The sequence below is a fragment of the Pelobates fuscus genome, chromosome 2 (genome assembly GCF_036172605.1).
Source record: "Pelobates fuscus isolate aPelFus1 chromosome 2, aPelFus1.pri, whole genome shotgun sequence".
Classification (NCBI taxonomy): Eukaryota; Metazoa; Chordata; class Amphibia; order Anura; family Pelobatidae; genus Pelobates; species Pelobates fuscus.
In genome coordinates, this window is record NC_086318.1 from 94,259,703 (window position 1) to 94,280,757 (window position 21,055).

Sequence of the window (21,055 nt, forward strand, 5' to 3'; positions counted from 1 at the left end):
CTCCAAGGAATCCACATGAAAACAAAACAACCACCAGCAACAACACTTCACCTGGCCTGTCTGGTCACCACTGGACTCCAGGGAACCACAATCCTGCTACTAAATGGTAAGCAAAAAGGAGAGTGGCCAAAATAACATTATTTGAATGTGTGTGCATAGCACTATGTGTGTCTAGCACTGTGTTTGTGTGTGTAGCATTGTGATTTTCTGTCTGTGCATATGTAGCATTGTGTATGTATGCAGGGCCGCCACCAGAAATTTTTGGGCCCCTAACTCAGCTCGGGGTCTGGGCCCCGCCTCCAAATACTGCCCACTGGGTTCGCCTCCAAATACCGCCCACAGGAATACACACACAGACACAAACACACACACACTGATACAAAAGGACACAGATACATACTAACAGACACACATAGTGAAACAGACATACACGCATACAGGCATACATACTGACACACACATACTGAGACATACACACAGGCATACATAGTGACAGACAGACACATACTAACATACATACAGACACAGATGAATGAGGACATAAAGACACATACATACATACAGACACCGACATACATACATACACACACACACACACACACACACACACACACATACAGACACTGACATCCATACACACATACATTCATAATGGCATACAGACATACACAGACATACATTCATAATGGCATACAGACATACATACATACATTCAGACTGACATACATGCATATATACAGACATACATGCATACAGACATCCATACACACATACACACAGACATACATTCATAATGATATGCAGACATACATTCATACGGACATACAGACATACATATATACAGACAGACATACATGCATACAGACATACATGCATGCATACAGACATACACATACATACATACATACATACATACATGCATACAGTCAGACAGACAGACATACATAGACATACACACAGACATACATACATACAGACATACACACAGACATGCATCCATACAGACAGACATACATATATAGTCATACATACATACATACAGACATGCACACAGACAGACAGACATACATGCATACAGACATACATGCATACAGACATACAGACAGACATGCATGCAGGCAGACACACACACACACAGCTCATTTTCCAGCCACCCTCCTGTCTCTTACCTTTTCTTTGCAAGAGGGTGGCTGGGAATGATGGGAGTCGGTGCGGCTCCCTCTTCACTGCCTGGCTCTCCCTCTTCACTGGCGCGTGCGCTCCTCCCGCGCGGAGTGAGCTGGGAGGAAGTGACCACCCGATAGGCCCCACATGTGGGGCTTGGGTGGCCGGGCCCCCCAGGGCCGCCGGGCCCATGACAACCGTTATGCTTGTCACCCCCTGATGGCGGCCCTGTATGTATGTAGCATTGTGTGTGGCACTATGTAACTGTGTGTGTACCTGACAGTGTGCTTTGGAGTGACTGCTTGGCAGTGTGTATTAGTGCAATGTGTGTGTCTAGCAAGGAGTATTGGTGGTTGTGTGTGTATCACACAAGAGTGTATGGAGTGAGAACCTGTTTGTGTCTGAATATCTTTGGTAGGAATTATGTGTGAGACATATATCTACACAGCATGTCACGATTCCTAGTAGTGATAGTGTAATATTGTGAAATAGTTGAAGGACACAATAGTTTAAGCAGTAAATTAAATTACTTTCCTTTATTGCTCTTGCCATAGATTGTGACACTTGAGTCGATACATAATGGAGTTAACTTGCTTAGGAACAACTCAGATATAATAATAAAGATCTCCTGGCTCAGGCCTAAGCCCCAACATCTGCTTGAAGGAGGAGAAACCCAATAATGAAAAGAGGAGGCACACAATATAGGTGCAGACCACATTAAGAACTCCCCTGTCGTCCTCTGCCACTTCTTAATGACTCAAAGCACCATAGCCAGCATTCTGAGTCATTGACTGGGCAATTTGCTGTGAGTGAGCTCTTACAGCAAATTGCAGTATTGGTGCAGACCACAATACTCCCCCACTGGACCACCAGAAAAAGATAAGCAGCAGGAGGGCAAACACACAAGTGCAGACACTATACACAAACACACAACACTCATCCTCTATGGGAAGGTTTTAAGATTGTGACAGGCACGCTGTAAGTTTTTTTGAATGGCTGTTCCCTAAACTGTCAGTAGAGGTCAGCAAAAACGTATGCTTATGCATGTTTTGAAATACTGCTCTAGGTGTTTCAGAGGGAAAGCGTTCTATCAACATAGGAAAGAGTTGACAAAAATATGTAAACTATGTTCGCCCTAAAGACTTTTATGAGTTAAACAGATAATTTGGTATTCCTTAATCATGTTAAGCTTGTTTATTGCCACTGTTTACAGAATAGTTTAATTTTTTTTATGTTAAAAATTAGATTAACTTTGTATTTCTAATGAAGAATGAGAGAATGATACTAATAAGGAAAAATAAAATAAAATAATTGTCTTATGCTGACTCCCAGTGAACTCAAAAAGTGATATTAGAGGCCACCCTCTACCCCTCTAACAACCCTCCAAACATACACTGGACAAAATTATAAACGCAACACTTTTGTTTTTGCCCCCATTTTTCATGAGCTGAACTCAAAGATCTAAGACTTTTTCTATGTACACAAAAGGCCTATTTCTCTCAAATATTGTTCACAAATCTGTCTAAATCTGTGTCAGTGAGCACTTCTCCTTTGCCAAAATAACCCATCCACCTCACAGGTGTGGTTTATCAAGATGCTGATTAGACAGCATGATTATTGCTAAGGTGTGCCTTAGGCTGGCCACAGTAAAAGGCCACTCTAAAATGTGCAGTTTTACTGTATTGGGGGGTGGTGGTGGGGGTCCGAAAAACCAGTCAGTATCTGGTGTGACCACCATTTACCTCACGCATTGAAACACATCTCCTCCTTAGAGTTGATCAGGTTGTTGATTGGGGCCTGTGGAATGTTGGTCCTCTCCTTTTCAATGGCTGTGCAAGGTTGCTAGATATTGGTAGGACCTGGAACACGCTGTCGTATACGCCGATCCAGAGCATCCGAAACATGCTCAATGGGTGACATGTCCAGTGAATAGGCTGGCCATGCAAGAACTGGGATGTTTTCAGCTTCCAGGAATTGTGTACAGATCCTTGCAACATGGGGCCTTGCATTATCATGCTGCAACATGAGGTGTTGGTCGCGGATGAATGGCACATCAATGGGCCTCAGAATCTCGTCACGGTATCTCTGTGCATTCCAAATGCCATCAGTAAAATGCACCTGTTTGTTGTCCATAACATACTCCTGCCGATACCATAACCCCACCGCCACCATGGACCACTCGATCCACAACATTGACATCAGCAAACCGCTCACCCACACGATGCCATACATGCTGTCTGCCATCTGCCCTGTACAGTGAAAACCTGGATTCATCCGTGAACACCTCTCCAAAGTGCCAGACGCCATCGAATGTGAGCATTTGCCTGCGAACTGCAGTCAGGTTGAGACCCCGATGATGATGACGAGCATGCAGATGAGCTTCCCTGAGACGGTTTCTGACAGTTTGTGCAGAAATTCTTTGGTTATGCATACCAATTGTTGCAGCACATGTCCTTGTAGCTGGTTTCAGATGATCTTGGAGGTCAAGATGCTGGATGTGGAGGTCCTGGACTGGTGTGGTAACACATGGTCTGTGGTTGTGAGGCTAGTTGGATGTAGTGCCAAATTCTCTGAAACGCCTTTGGAGATGGCTTATGGTAGAGAAATGAACATTCAATTTAAAGTCAACAGCACTGGTGAACATTCCTGCAGTCAGCATGCCAATTGCACGCTCCCTCAAAACTTGCGACATCATGATGTTTGCAAAGGTGTGCCTTAGGCTGGCCACAAGGAAAGACAACTCTAAAATGTGATAAAACTGCACATTTTAGAGTCGTCTTTCCTTGTGGCCAGCCTAAGGCACACCTTTGCAAACATCATGCTGTCTAATCAACATCTTGATATGCCACACCTGTGAGGTGGATGGATTATCTCAGCAAATGAGAAGTGCTCACAGATTTAGACAGCTTTGTGAACAATATTTGAGAGAAATAGGCCTTTTGTGTACATAGAAAAGGTCTTAGATCTTTGAGTTCAGCTCATGAAAAATAAGGGCAAAAACAAAAGTGTTGCGTTTAGAATTTTGTTTAGTGAATATTAAGGTTTTGTTTTTTTAAAACTATTTAACTTCCCTCATGATGCTCAGGCATGGGGTAACAGGTTTTTGATGAGTCATGCAAAGTTATTTTTCCCCTCCACCCAATCACAAAAATTGAAGCCCTTCTTAAAAAGGTGTTCATTACCTCAAACTGCTTAATTTTTGTAGAGCTCGTTTGCATGGCGGTTTTAGGTCCATGAAAAACTCCATAACTGATTTATTTTTGCTCACATTTACGTAATTTGCTCATAATGAGTCATAGATGATTTTAGACAGGTATTGACTAATGCTATGGGTTTTTGTATTGTCTAAGTATTTTCTATAGGTCAACCAGTTTATTTACTCTGAATAATGTGTATTAGTGGGTGGTAAACTGCAAATAAATTGCTTGTTGCATGTTTTGTCATCCAACAATGATGCTAACATAAATCCCTGGGATTGATAAATATAGTAAGGGACCCTGCTTTATGACAAGATATTTGTACCTTCTATTGATTTTTCCATTTTTGTTCCAACGTGTTTCCCTATATTTTTAATTTTCTATTTTCTTTCCAGCTGTTTATTTCTTCCTCATTTTATTAATTTTATCCTACATTATTTCCAATCTTTCTGCCCTCTCTCATCTTTGGTATTTCCCTCCACCAACTCAGATCATTCTGTTCCTTCTACCTAGTGTAGGGACTTTTAAATGGCAGATGTCAGCATATCGTGTTCCAACTCATTTCACTGATTTTTTTCTTGACTGCTCAAGGGCCCCTTTTTACTGGCAAGCACCACCACTAATTCTGTCTTTTCTCCTTCATGTCCTTATGTGAATATGAACAAGACCACAATTTGTAGGTTTTCAAAACTTAAAACCCCCACAAAATAAATTAGAACAGATGAAAAACAATACTTTATTAAAGATATGACAATCCATGCATTAAACGGTATTTAGCAATTCCTGCCCCATATCATCATTTTTATCTTTTCATGAATAGATAAAAATGCTTAAAGTAAAAATAAATCAAGTTTTCAGTAGCATGTCTAAATATGGTTCAGTACATTAAATAACAAGTGTGATGGTGACGCCATTACATAAGTAAACCACTTATCACTGTAACACAGTAAAACCTCATTACCCCTGTTTGCAAAAATGATGGGGATGGGGAAAATGCTTGCACGTTAAAAAATAAAATGTTTTTTTTTTTTTTACTTCAACACAGATGTCACAGTGTGTAGTTACATTATGATCATTATATTTATTGAAAAAAATAGCACTATCAAAATATCAAGTTTCAAATATCAAGCAATTTTTAACGATAATGCATTATTGCATTCTTTACAGCAACCTTATAATACTAATCTTTGTTACTATAAATAAGGTCACCATTGAGATTGTGTATGTAGGATTGACTGATACTGATGATAGTTGAAGTACAAAGCATATTCCTTGGTCACAGTGGTTAGCAGGTGCCAGTTCCTCTGATAATGCAGGATTACAACATGGTGTATCCAGACCTATAGGATTCCACCATCAATGGATGCCATCTACATCATGTGATACTTTGAACACATCAATTTACTTTTTCACTAATTTACTATTTTTAAATTGAATGATCTCTCGGGGTTGTGCAGGAAAACTTTATTTTACTAGATCTTTTTCAAATTTATTACATTTTTTATTTAATCTTGTTTTTACGACTATGTAATGTTGTATTTCAATCTGGCAAGGTCTTACTAAACAATCAAACACAGTTTACAGGTTGTCACCCTTGGAACATCAATGGCATGCATTTTGTACACTACTTTAGTTTTAGCACCACCACATCAGATTTCTCCTCACAGTCTTACAAACCCAATATTAGCACATAGAACACACTGAATTTTCACTGTTTTGGTCTCCTAACTATCTCAGGTGCTACATTGTATTTTGTCAGTTCAGAGCATTATACCATTCATGGGTTCCATATTACATTTTATAGATGTGTTATATATAACTTATTTATATCATGTAGCCTGCTTGAGCCAGGAAAACACACAACAGGTGAGGTAGATAGGTAGATGCTTATAAGAAAACACACATTTAGAAAATTTACAAAAAACCAAGAGAGATATTATTCACTTATCACTATATATCCATTGTGTCATATCCTACTTTATATGCATTCATCAACCTAACAATATGTATGTTACAGTATAAGCAAAATGATGCAATGCAGTTATTAAATGAATACCATAGGCATCATAAACATCTTTAGCTCAATTAAGCAGTTTTGATGTACAGATTATGCCCTTTTAGTCTCATTGCTAAATTCTCTAATAATTAATAGTCAAATCACTTTTGTTTCTTACATTGAAAAATGTTGAATTTTCAGACCTTAACTTAATTTAGAAGTTTTTATCTCCTTCTCTGTAAATTGAACTTTAATCACACACAGGAGGCTCCTGCATTTACCGCGATGCTGACAAGGCATTTGCCTTGGCGGCATTTTCAGGGGGGGAACGAAAGAAGTGTGTGTTAGTGTGTGTGTCTGTTAGTGAGTGTTAGTATGTGTGTGTGCTAGTAAATGTGTGTGTGTATGTGTATCAGTGAGTGTGTGTGTCTTAGTGAGTGCTATTGTGTCTGTTAGTGAGTGTTAGTGTGTGTGTGTCTGTTAGTGAGTGTGTTAGTGTGTGTGTTAGTGTGTTTCTGTTAGTGAGAGTGTGTCTGTCAAGGAGAGTGTATATGTGTTTGTCAGTGAGTGTGTATATGTGTTTGTCAGTAAGAGTGTATACATGTTTGTCAGTGAGAGTGTACATGTGTTTGTCATTGAGTGTGTATGTGTGTCTGTCAGTGTGTGTATCTGTCACTGAGTCTGTCTGTCAGTGTATGTATGCATATTTCAGCGTGTGTCAGTGTGTGTATCTGTGTCTTTCAGTGTGTGTGTGTGTGTCTGTCACTGAGAGTGTGTGTCAGTGAATGTGTATGTCTGGCAGTGTGTGTCTGTCAGCTAGTGTATGTGTGTCTGTCAGTCAATGTGTGTGTCTGACACTGAGTGCATATATGTCTGTCAGTGAGTGTTGTATAAGTGTTAATCAGTGTGTATCTGTCAGTGAGTGTGTCCCAGAGTGTGTGTGTCTGACACTGAGTGAGTGTGTATGCATTTCTGTCAGTGAGTGTGTATGTGTCTGTTGGTGAATGCATGTCTGTCAGTAAGTGTATATTGGTGTCTGTCGGTGAATGTGTGTGTGTATTTCTGTGAATGTGTATGTTTCAGTGAAAGTGTGTGTTGGTTAAACAGTGTGTGTGACAATGACTGCGTATCTGTAAGTGAGTGTATGTCACTGCATCTATCAGTGAGGGCGTGTGTCTGTCAGGAAGAGATATTTGGAGGGGTGGAGGGTGCCCGAGATTTGTCATGCCTTTGTCAGGTTTGTCAGATTTGTCAGGGCAGCACAAAACCAGAATACACCACTGCCTGCATCATCTATAAGGTAACAAAGCTGCAGATAAGAAATTGAATCAAATTGTGCAATAGAGGAACCTAAAATATCTAGGTTATTTTTAACAAAGTTTTTAGGAAGGTGGTGTAAGTCGCACGCAGGGAGGTTTTAACCCCTTAAGGACAGATGACATGTGTGACATGTCATGATTCCCTTTTATTCCAGAAGTTTGGTCCTTAAGGGGTTAATAGAGCTGCATAAACAAAGTGATTTAACTCCTAAATTGCAAAGAAGTGAGCAGTGACACTGCAGAGGCATGACCTATACACCAAAACTGCTTAATTTAGCTAACGTTGCTTTGTGCCTATAGTGTCCTTTTAAACACCCGTTTCTATGTTAGAAATATGAACTATTAATAGGTAATATGGATTAAAATATGCATCAATGGATCACAATATATAAGCATATATTAGTATTAGATATGGTAATCCATACCTATCAATTGAAATACTCAGGTTTTGATATGGGTCATAGATGTAACCTTATTCTAAAACTCACTGTATTCAAACATTGAATATAAATGGGCAGGAAAACAGAGCTACTTTATTTCTTGAAAACTGGTAGAAGATTTAGTCAGAGCTTATTAAAACAACCTCTTCATTCTAGTACTTCTTTCTCTAGTTTAGGGAATATATGTATTAGGGACCCGGGATTTCTGTACAGAATTAGTTTTCATGGACACGGGAGAGACTGATGTAGTTAATGTCTGCTGTGGTTAAACTGGTCCATCACCCTGTGTGTGAAATTAAGGAAGATTATTATTTAATAAGCAAAATGAATAATACATTTCAATAAACAAATCATGATTGTGGATTTCATTTATTTCAATATTTGAATAGAACAGAGTTGTTGTTTTTTAACGTTGCATGTCGTGACAATCATTAATTAGTTTTATTATGAGGTTAATTATTTGATAATACATAAATGAAAAAAAAAATCCCTTTACTGTTCATCATAACTGTTTAATTATGTGGCCACAATTACTGCCCAGTCCAGGTGCAACATCTTGCTGTCACTAATATGTACACAGTCTCCACAGTCTCTTCCTGGTTACGGAGAGGTCTTCCTAATGTTGCAGTCAGCTTCTCTAAGTTGTGCAGCATTAGGTTCCTGGAAGCTAAGTATTTCTTTACCCTTATTTAGTGTGCTATTAGCACCGACATTACATTAAGTCTGCTACTTTAAGGACCCTGGTGGTTGAGGAGATTGGGCAGAATACTCCTCGACCAGCCTAAGCAGAGCAGTGTATTTATGGGCCAGTGGGCCACACTGGCCCGTTGCACCCACTGTAGGGGGTTTAAAGATCTTCTGGATTGCACCCTCTTCTGGGTACAAATGAGTGCAAAGCTCCCTTAAGCTCTGGTTTACATTGGCAACACTCTGATACTATGAGTCTGGAGCTTGCAAGAATCATTAAATCAGATCTGCCCCTGAGTGAGGGTGCAGACCATAGGCTCTCCACTCTGGATGACAAGGGGAAGGGATGGATGAAACTTTTATTTTTGTTTCAATGACAAAAACATAATATATTTATTTTATTATAATGAAAATGAAATTAAATGCCCCTACAAATTAAAGCCCTATCTCACCCTCTCACACGCACTCTCTCCCTATGCCACAATACATCCCATACATACTGAATTCCCTATGAGACTAATTAGTGCTTTAAACCATGTGGAAAGGGGTGAAATATACATTGATGACATAATATGTACCAGCTATGAACTTACCCCACAACATCCAGATTTACAGCCAACACAGAACATCCCAATCAGTCCATTGATGGCCTGAATTGCACAGAGCAGAGCTTGGACTGCACTCATTATCAGGAGCAATGAGAATAGAGTTAGGTTCCATGGCACAATATCTTTAGGTTCTTCACATCTGTTCCATATGCCTGGTTTCCCCAGGTGTTCTCTGAAAACAACAATATCGGTATAAAATACTCGTCTCAGTGATACCTTTTTATTTTCAATTTAAGTGAGCAAATAATTTTGCTTTTCATGTCTTAATTATTAAATACAATGCTCACATTTTTACTGGGTTTTCTTGGAAAGGGTATATGAACTTTGAGATATAGAAGATGGTGGACAAAAACAAATATAAACCACAAAAAAAAAAAAAAATATATATATATATATATATATATATATATATATATATATGTAAATCCACTATATATACAGTGTACTCCACCCACTTAAATAGTGTGCCCTCTAAACATCAAAAAAAGTTAATAAAATCAAAACTTATAAGTGAGGTGAGCAAAAAAGTGGATAATATCACCTAACCGTGGGGAATATATACCACCTTACAATGACCAAAGTTAAAATATAACCAGCAATCTAAAAAAATAATGATTAATGATACTAGACGTAATTAAATAAATTTTGGTTAACAGCGGTCTACTAAATATTAACCAGATTGAGTTTCTCGTTGAATGTATACATGTTGTATTGACCATAAATTATTTTTGGTTCAATTCTACATTCTTCTTAGAGCTGTGTGGCATTGCCATGGGAACAAGATGTGCCCCCAGCTTCCCCAATCTGTATGTATCCCATTCAGAACATTTACATATACATTTGGGCGAGGTTTGTGGGGGCAGTCATGTCCTATGGCGACGTTACATTGATGATGTTTTGATCATATGGGAAGGATATGCAGAAAGCCTCATTTCTATTATTGAAAATATAAATAACAATTAATATAACTTGAATTTTACATCTGTCATAAATAAAACACAAATCAATTTTCTAGACCTAACCCTTTATTTAAAAGAGGATCAACTAAAAAGTAAAAAGTTTTTTAAAAGCACAGACTGCAATACGACTATAGACCAAAACAGTCTACACCATCCACCCTGGCTCACAAACATACCTAGTGGCCAAATTACACGTTTGAGGAGGAACTGTTCGGATGAAATAACATTTAACGAACAAGTTTCAATTATAAAGGAGCGGTACCTAGAGAAAGGTTATGATCCAGAAAAAATGAAAAGGGAGGAAGAAGATGTAAATTCATTAGATAGAAAAACCTTACTCACCGGCAACAAAACCAATTTAAGAAATAGAAATGTAAAGAAATTTGCATATGCCTTTGTAACTAAATACAATTCCCAAGCCAGAAAAATAGAAAATATCCTAAAGAGACATTTGCATATACTAAAAAAGGATGAAGTATTAGGCCAAGTCATTCCAGATTGACCAACAGTTATCTATAAAAAGCCGGACAATTTAAAAAACCAAGTTGCTCCCAGCCTTTTGAAAAAAGATACTAAAAAAATTCCTAGATTATTCGACTTGCACGGTTTTTTTTAGCTGTGGAAGATGCTCCACATGTAAACATCAGAGGAGAAAAACATATAAATACATAACTAAAAAAGAATATAGCATAAGAAAATGTATACAATGCTCCAGTACTTTTGTTGTATACCTGTTACAATGTAAATGTGGAGCCCAGTATATAGTCCCAGTACATTAGACTGGCAGAGCACTTTTACAACATAAGAAATAACAAGATGGAACTAAGTGTTCCGAAACACTGTAATACCTGTCCCCCTTTTACTTTGGACTTTTTTTTTTGGCGATTGGAATTGATTTGGCAGAAAGACATTGGAGGGGGGAGATAGGCAAACTGAACTTAATAGAAAGGAGGCTCAATGGATTTACAACTTAAATACTTTGAAATAAGGTCTAAATCAGGACATTGACCTGTCGGGACTAAAGTGTTATTCCAGTCATCATAATTATTATAATTATAATAGCCTACTGTAGTGGTCATGATGTTCTGAGCCTGGTGTTGTTCCCCAGTAATGGAACCAGCCGTTTTACAATTATTTTTCCTCTTACATGGTCCTGACAGATGCTGGGTCTCCTCTGAAGCAAGGTTTACAACATAAGATCACTCTTTAGTGAATAACCCTATTATTTACTGTGCACAATACAGAGTGATAAATGGGACATGAGTGATGTTGGTAAAGTATGTTATTAAATCTATATACTGTGCTCTGGCCAGCTTTGGATATTATTTGATCCCTTTGATCAAATAAAAGCTGTAATTACATCAATGAATAATAAAACAGGAGAATTGAGTTTATGGCACCATTGTGTAATTATATAAAACCATCTGGGAATGGACATGTCCTTGCTTTACCTATGTTTGTATTTCCATTCTGTAGTAGACACTAAAATTACCTTTTTAGCAGATAAGATAACTGTTAAAATCATTATATAATACATGATACATAGATGTTCTAAGGAATACAAAACTTTAAGAAAATGCTTAGAAACAGAGAAAAGAGAAGGACTATTTTCATATAAAAAGTATCACTACAAAATGTGGCTATTTTCCTAAAAACATGATGTGATTTAAACTGAACACATGTGATAATATAAGGCAGTGCACTAATCACATGACAAAGATGTTGTTTGGAGAGAATGACTGAATATCCACTGAGTAATGTTTGCACTAGATATGATAACTCAATTATGCCATTAAAGGTAATAATTAATTGAACCAAAACTAGAAGGGGATATATTTTAACAACGGAAATTGTAAATAATAACATCATGATATCGGGAGACCTCCTAGTCACAGGAATAAATGGGCAGCCTAACTGTAGTTTAAAAGTAAAAGAAAGCTGTGGTTTAATTGAAGACGTAATAATGATTGAGTTTTACACAGCTGTCGTAGGTATTAACCATGGCAGAAAAACTGTCCCAATCTAATCACAAGTTGAGAGCAGATGGAGGCAAGACAGGCATTGATTGTACAGAAAGACTAAATTACCGACTAAGGGAGTGCCTGAAATGATCTTTTCTGCAGAACATGCTTGAAGCAATATGAAGCTGGCCAATTAAAAAATTATAATCCAAAATGTTGAATACTTATCACTGGATATGTTTGTGTTTAGCTATATTGCAGCCAAGCTTCGTATATACCAGTTAGCACAAGTTGCATTATATAGCAGTCAAGCAATAATTAGAATTGGAACATTCTATCTATATCTCTATATTTCTCAGATGTAAGACGTACTAGCTGGGGATATTCACTAAATTTGGCTTCACTGTAAATAAGTACAAACTTAGAACTAGAAATTGCAATTAGATATATTAAAGGGGCACTGCAGTCCCCTAAAGCACTTTATCTTGCTGAAGTACTTTGTGTGTGAAGAGTGTGTCCTCTTTTTATCATATTACAAAAAAGCGTAGATTTCAAAAGAAATTGACAGTTTTATAAATTAAAGGACCACTATAGTGCCAGGAAAACAAACTATAGTGTTATAAGTCCCCCCCCCCCACTCTTATGGCCCCCGTCCCGCCGGGCTCAAGAGGGGTTAAACACTTACCTTTCTCCAGCGCCGGGCTCCCTCGGCGCTGGGGACTCTCCTCCCTCTTCCGTCGTCATACACCGAATGCGCATGCGCAGCAAGAGACGCGCGCATTCCAGCAGTCCATAGGAAAGCATTTCTCAATGCTTTCCTATGGACGGCAGTGCCTTCTCACTGTGAAAAACAAAGTGAGAAGCGTGGAAGCGCCTCTAGTGGCTGTCAGTGAGACAGCCACTAGAGGCTGGATTAACCCTAATGTAAACATATCAGTTTATCTGATAGCTGCAGGGTTAACCCTAGATGGACCTGGCACCCAGACCACTTCATTGAGCTGAAGTGGTCTGGGTGCCTATAATGGTCCTTTAACCTTGCTACACCCCCAGGCTTTCAAGCAGATATCTGGTACTGTTACTTCCTGGTTTGTTTAGCTCAATGGAGCTAAGCTCAAGAGGGAGGAATTGCTCAGAGCACCTGCCTCGCAGAGACTTCTCATTAAACTGCATTAAAAAGTCTGTGATTGGACAGCCACAGAAAGTCTAGACTGGTGAAGAAGTGGAGGGTTTTCAAAGGCTGCAGAGAAGAGATCTGGAGCTTTTGCAAGCTGTTTTGAGATATTCCACAATAAAAAAATACATAATTAAATGAATTAAATTGTTTTACACTTAATTAAAGTGTTTTCATTTGGGGTATATCTATTGAACAGTTTACTTTTTACTTAGGCAGTGAAGTAACCCTTTGCCATGCAGAATTTCTTATTCTGAAACAGATTTGCCTGCCTATATTAATTATTTACATTTAAATGAGGAACATTAGGTGATGTTTAGGTGATGTTATATAAAGTGACAGTGTGTTATATTGTGAGGTATTGGCTCTTTTGGAACGTTTTATCAAAGCAAATTATATTGTACTGTCAGGATAAATATCAGAGGTTTTATATATTTTCTAAAAGTTATACATATACCTAGATTTAGGGGGCAGGGCCTGACAGCCAATCGAGTAGGTTGCACATGGCTGAAGCATCTCAGTTTTAGCTTGAAATATTGCTGATTAATCTGCAAATCGTTTCTTCGCCTTAAAAAGCACTATATTAAAAGAGGACTACTCTGCCGAGTGAATAGACTGAGCCTTACTTGTACTGACAGCTTCTGAACTTATCAGGCTTTCTTGAGGCCTATGGTGACATCTGGGGCAGAGAATGTGGCCAATTTCCTGCCCTAGATTGGTACCTAGCCTCTCCCCCACGCTTTGGACTGGCAGGGGTTATACCGTTCCCCAATGGCGCCCTGGAGGGGGCCTAATCTGTACACGCAATCCGCTTAGTCACAGGGTCCCGCTCGGCGAGGCTGAATGCCTGTTCAAGAAAAACTGGTCATTGCTGACTTCACAGAGGCACAAAGCAGGATCATATCGGCATCTGGAGTTGGTGGTGTGCCCATCCATGACTGGGTGGACTCAAGCAGTGTTGTGCCTGTAGCCTCCCATCCACAGGCATTGGCTGTGCAGTGCTGTGAACAAAGTGCAGATTCACTGCAACTGATGATCTCTGTTTTATTATTCACTATGTAATGTGTTATAATTCTATGGGCCTGAAGCATGTTCCTATTAATTTTATTTCTGTTTGTTCTTATATGCTTTACTGTAATCGAGCAACCCAGTGGTTATATACATCGTATATATCATATTTTTTTGCAGTCCACCACTCTCTTAATGTTTACCTAGATATTGACTTAGTTTAGTAGAGTATAGTTGCTTTGTTTATAACCTATTGCCTATATATTCTCTCACAGTGCATACTGAGGAACATAGTCTATGGATTTAATGCCTGAGCCCGTGCACTTTGCATGTCTGTTATTTTACCTTCTCCTTTTATTTAAAAAAAAATGAGTTTCAAATGAGCAGTACATTAACTTCTACATTCTTGTTTATATATTTGCTTGGAGGTTATTGTACACTGCTTTCTTTTGCTTGTAATGTATCTGTATCACTCAATTAAAAAATTTGATTGACGTATGCCAAGATTTAAGAAGTTTAGAAATTGCAATCTCTACTAATACACTGTTTATCGTTAGCCCAATAATCTTTGGTTACTGTGGCTTTGCAGTCTTCATGATATAAAACTATAAAAGCTATTCACAGTGAGTGAAGACCAAGTCATACATTTGATTAAAACATCTAATCATGTATTTAAACATTTTTTTTCCAACTTTTTTTATTATTAAATTTGTCACCATAATTACATTTGTACAAAAACATTTATAATGCGATGAGAACTAATCTTAAACAAAGCCCTAAGCAAACCACATATGTTAACAAATCATTAGCATAATGGAGACTCATAGAAAAGTAAGTGGATCTGCAATAATATTTAAAAGTTATATATTCACGCCAGCAGTATACATGGCCCAAGTCAGTCAACAGACCTAAACGGATACTCTAATAAAACTGTTTTTGTAAAACCCTGGCATTTGTTGGAGCAATCCTTTGTGAGATGTTCGACCCCCCTAAATTGTAAAAAAAAAAAAATAATAAAGCATGAAACTCAGGGCCGGATTAACATAGGGGCTGATGGAGCTGAAGGTCCAGACGCATGCCTCGCGATAGGCCCATTGATTTAAAAAGAAAAAATAATATATATATATATATATATATATATATATATATATACATACATATATATATTTATTTTTTGTAATTTGTTTTACTACTCTTCACATGCTCTAGTTTAAGTATGGAAACTTAAAAAGGATGTAGATGAACAAAACTGGTGTGGACTGGCTGACAATGAAATTAGTTAAAAGTTGCGCACCATGCTGCTCTTGCTGCTTCAGTCTCTGTAACACTGTGGCATGTCCCCTTTCTTCTACACTCACTACATACACATTTCCTCTGTTCCAGGTCATATAACAGGAGCTTCTGCTTGCTAGTAAGAAGGTAAGGAGAGGAGTGGACCAGCGAGTGCTAGGGGACAGTCCTTAGAAAGCGTAGAGCTAGCGCATCATTAGATGCATTTATGTCAAGTTCAGGGTGCTGTCTACACAGTATGCCCTTGGTTTGTCATCCTGCATGATTGGTAGGCAGCCTGATGTGCATTCACACCAGGCTGACCATCTAATTCATGCAGACATGCCGCCTTTTTGGGCATGTTTGTCCCTTTGGGCTGTTCTTGTTACATGATTTACATCAGTGGCCCACCCTTTTACCCCACCCACCGACATCCTACTTCACCAGACACAGCAGCTAGTATTTTAGTATCCAGTGGAATATTCCAGTACCCGATTCCAGTACTTGATCTCAGCAACCAACTATATATATCCCAAGATGCTTAAAGTCTGAGCTTTCTGTATGGGCTGCATTTCATAGAGACATACTCTTTAAGTTCAATACATTAACACTGACATAAGCATATACAGGTGATACTCAAAACATTTGAATATCATGCAAAAGTTCATTTATTTTAGCAATGCAACATAAATGGGGAAACTAATATATGAGATAGATGCATTACATGCAAAGCTCATCTCAGTAAATTAGAATATTGTGAAAAGGTGCAATATTCTAGGCTAACAGTGTCCCACTCTAATCAGCTAAGTAAGCCATAACACCTGCAAAGGGTTCCTGAGCCTTTAAATGGTCTCTCAGTCTGGTTCAGAAGGAATCACAATCATGGGGAAGACTGCTGACCTGACAGTTGTGCAGAAAACCATAATTGACACCCTCCATAAGGAGGGAAAGCCTCAAAAGGAAATTGCGGAGGAAGTTGGATGTTTCCAAAGTGCTGTATCAAAGCACATTAATAGAAAGTTATGTGGAAGGGAAAAGTGTGGAAGAAAAAGGTGCACAAGCAGCAGGGATGACCGCAGCCTGGAGAGGATTGTCAGGAAAAGGCCATTCAAAAGTGTTGGGGACTTTCACAAGGAGTGGACTGAGGCTGGAGTCAGTGCATCAAGAGCCACCACAAACAGACGGATCCTGGACATGGGCTTCAGATGTCGTATTCCTCTTGTCAAGCCGCTCCTGAACAACAAACAACGCGTCTTACCTGGGCTAAAGAAAAACAGACCTGGTCTGTTGCTCAGTGATCCAAAGTCCTCTTTTCTGATGAGAGCAACTTTTGCATCTCATTTGGAAACGAAGGACCCAGAGTCTGGAGGAAGAATGGAGAGGCACACACTGCAAGATGCTTCATGAAGTCCAGGGTCAACGCAGCCATCTACCTGGAGATTTTGGAGAACTTCATGCTTCCTTCCGCAGACAAGCTTTATGGGGATGCTGACTTCATTTTCCAGCAGGACTTGGCACCTGCCCACACTGCCAATAGCACCAAAGCCTGGTTCAATGACCATGGGATTACTGTGCTTGATTGGCCAGCAAACTCGCCTGACCTGAACCCCATAGAGAATCTATGGGGCATTGCCAAGAGAAAGATGAGAGACATGAGACCAAACAATGCAGAAGAGCTGAAGGCCGCTATTGAAGCATCCTGGTTTTCCATAACACCTCAGCAGTGCCACAGACTGATAGCTTCCATGCCACGCCGCATTGAGGCAGTAATTGCTGAAAAAGGGGCCCAAACCAAGTACTGAGTCCATATGCATGCTTATACTTTTCAGAGGTCCGATATTGTTCTATGTACACTCCTTGCTTTATTGATTGCATGTAATATTCTAATTTACTGAGATTGTGGATGTGGAGTTTTCATGAGCTGTAAGCCATAATCATCGCTCTTATGACAAATCACGGCTTGAACTATCTTGCTTTGCATGTAATGCGTCTATCTCATATATTAGTTTCCCCTTTTACGTTGCATTACTGAAATAAATTAACTTTTGCACGATATTCTAATTTTTCGAGTATCACCTGTACATAACAAAGCCTTAAAAATCACAGGTTCAAATACTAAATTGTGAATTGTCAGGAATTCATTTAGGCCAAAATCGCTCAATGATAAAAAAAAGAATCAGCTATGTTTTCAGCTATGTTTTCAACTTGTCTATTTGTAAATCCTGTGCCAAGCATTAATCAATAATGGGACAGAGGATGTACTGTCATACATGGACTGGTATGAAATAATTTTACTGCAGAAACAGTATGCTTCCTATTTTCTGTTCAGTAGTGTATAGTATTGTGTGTTCATAGCATTTATTGTTGGTGAACAAGTACAACAAACATTAATAGAATTGTTCCTAAATAATAAATGCAAACAGAAAAAACAAACACAATTTTTTTAGTCTTAAAGGAAGTGTGTCAAAATTTGGACGGAAGGAAACATAATTTAATAATAGAAGATACCTGAGATTAGAGAAAAAAAGTAAAAACTATTTAAGAAAAAATCTTTGTAACTGAATTAATTCAAGGCAAACCAAAAAAGCGTGACTTTACATGTCAAGACTATTTTTGTGTTAAAAACATCATAATTAAAAACTGTCTGCATTTTGTGTTTTGTTATAAAAATACTGACCCCAGGTTCCCTGCTGGACTAATCTGCATAATTAGCATGCACAGCATCAAAATACAAATCTAATATATCAATGAATAGCAATGGAATTATCCAATTAAGACTAATTTTAATGCAGGTAGACAGGAGTCGGATTTTCCTACAGTCAACATTGGGAAGGATTTTAAATAGCTTTTTGTTTGCTTTTCTTTCAGTCAATTATCAAAGGTTGAATCTGATGGACTTTCATCTTTTCCATCGTTACCAGATATGCAAATATTGATAATGCTAGCCCAGTATCAGTAATTCTGGCTAGAGACGACAATAAGTACACTGTCCTTGCTGTCAATGGCAGGGGTACACGGGAAGGATGGGGGGGGGATGGCAACTGTCAACTTCAAAAGAGGTGGACTCATCAATCCTCTGACTGTTAAATGCCATGGATAGGATAATAGAAAACTGGAATAAGGGCACAATTTACCCATCAGTCAATAAATGTTTAATCTGGTTAGATATGTCGGTCTGAAACAAAAAAGGATACATTTTGCACAGGAACGGTTCCTTTGCCATTTATCCTTTTTTGTTTCAGAGCATTCCTTGCTAGCAGTGGTCTCTTTCCTTTGCTTGTTTCCTTGCAGATTTTAGTATCCAGTGGAATATGCCAGTACCCGATTCCAGTACTTGATCTCAGCAACCAACTATATATATCCCAAGATGCTTAAAGTCTGAGCCCACTACAAATGGCTCAGTACCACGTGAGTGGGACAATTTGTTTTAATCTGTTTTAAAGTATTGTATATATATTTCACTATGATTTGTTGTTTCTTGTTTCTTTAGGTTTTATCCTATTTGATGGTAAATTGTATGTGTGTGGTATTTCATGCATTTTTAGTGAGCTCTCACCAACTTTTTATTCACTTTTAAGTACTGTATTTTGTGTGGTTTGGTGACCTATACTAGGTGATTGGAGCATTTTTTTTCTTAATTTTTAACTTTTTTTTTTTTTTTTTTTACTTATTGTTATGTTATTCCCACTAGCCTAAGGCTGAATGCTACTAATACTGGTGGTGGCAGTGGTGGTAGTGGTGGTAGTGGCTGCAGTGTTGATGTTTGTATTAAAAAATTAGTTGCTGCTTGTTGGATTTACTAGTATTGTGACATTAAAAAAAATAAGTTACCTCTGTTTTTGTTTTAAGTATATTGGACTGATGAATACTTAGGCCATTACTGTTGCTCAGGAGTAAAGTGGGAGTTTGAGTGCAAAATTAATTTTTTTTAAAAGAAACACTACATAATACACAGCAAACCATGCACTGCACAGTGCTCACACACTTGCACAGCATACACTGGACTAAACACACAAACAAAAATAATTCTTTCTACAATCAGTTAAGAAAAAAATAACTGCCAAACTCAAAATCAGTGAATTAATCTTGGTGTAAGTAGCAGTGGCTAGTTACAACAGTAACCTAACCACCAGTCTCACAATAGGAATAATTACAGTGTTAATAAACTTGAAGTATGCGTCAATTGCACTGTGCATCTGGCACTTGCTAGTCACAGCAGTAGCTTAGCCAGACTCACAGTAAGATCAGTGACCCAGGCTTTCTTCTACTAAAAGTTATCAAACGTGAAACTATCAGTAGATAGATTGGAACAACAGTAATCTAAACCTAACCAGTCTCACACTAGGATCAATGACCCAGGCTATCTCTCACTCAAAGTTGTTGTAATATAAACTTGCAGTAGCTAGGTAAGTACAGCAGTAACCTAAATCCAATCAGGATAAATGATAAGTCTATCTCCCGCTCCCACACAAGCACAGCAAGTGTAATAAATAGTCTGTCCTTTCCTCCCTCCCCCCCCTCTATTTGTCACTTCTAACTTGATCTGTAAATAAAATCAACATTAAGTGGCTGCCCCCTAACCATCAGTGATCTATTTTTCGACTTCTTGATTAGACAGGAGATGTAGACCACATCATCGGGCAACTTTGTGTTGTCAAACTAACTCCAAATCCTCAAGCAACCTAACATGCTCGTCCATCGTTTTTTCGGCTGTACTTCTGCAAGGAACTTTGGAGATAGAGATTTTGTCCAAATATCCGATTGTCCCAAATTTGTAAAAATTGCCATTTGGATAAAACCAAATGCTATTTATGGATGATCTTCTTAAATGTTACTTTACATGCTTTGCAAATTATCTAAAAATATATTAATCTGTACAGATAAAACTTTGATGTAAGTTTGATATTGTGGCATAAGCTTTCCAAATGATTTAACATTTTTGGATAAGCAAAAAATTTCTAGATTACTATTATACCACTACCACTATTTTTAATTCATTCATTTACTTATTTATATTTATATTTATATATTTTTACTATTAGCCATTTTTTGCAAGTCAGCTCCTGGATCATGTACACTGCACTTAGGGTGTTACCCTTCATTTTATCTTTGGATAGGTTTTTAGGTGAAACCCTATCAATATCCAGTTTTGAGCGACCACCCAAGAGTCTAACTCCCCCATTCCTGTGTGTTGCATTAGGCATACCTGATCTCTTTGCTCTCATTTTTGGATAAGCGCTTGAAATTACTTTCTCAATATATTAGAGCATTTAAGC

General features: G+C 38.2%; 1 protein-coding gene across 1 annotated transcript in view; it reads right to left on the bottom strand.

Annotated features, from left to right (window-relative positions):
* Nucleotides 1-7,851: 7,851 nt before the first annotated feature.
* The window catches only part of LOC134586177 (transmembrane 4 L6 family member 4-like), a 45,855-nt gene continuing 32,651 nt past the window's right edge, over nt 7,852-21,055 (bottom strand). Inside the window, exons 8-9 of the mRNA XM_063441679.1 lie at nt 9,397-9,583; nt 7,852-8,399 (exon numbers count right to left, since the gene is read on the bottom strand). Coding sequence (XP_063297749.1) covers nt 8,382-8,399; nt 9,397-9,583 — 205 coding nt within the window. The 3' untranslated portion in view covers nt 7,852-8,381. The remainder of the gene's footprint in view (nt 8,400-9,396; nt 9,584-21,055) is intronic.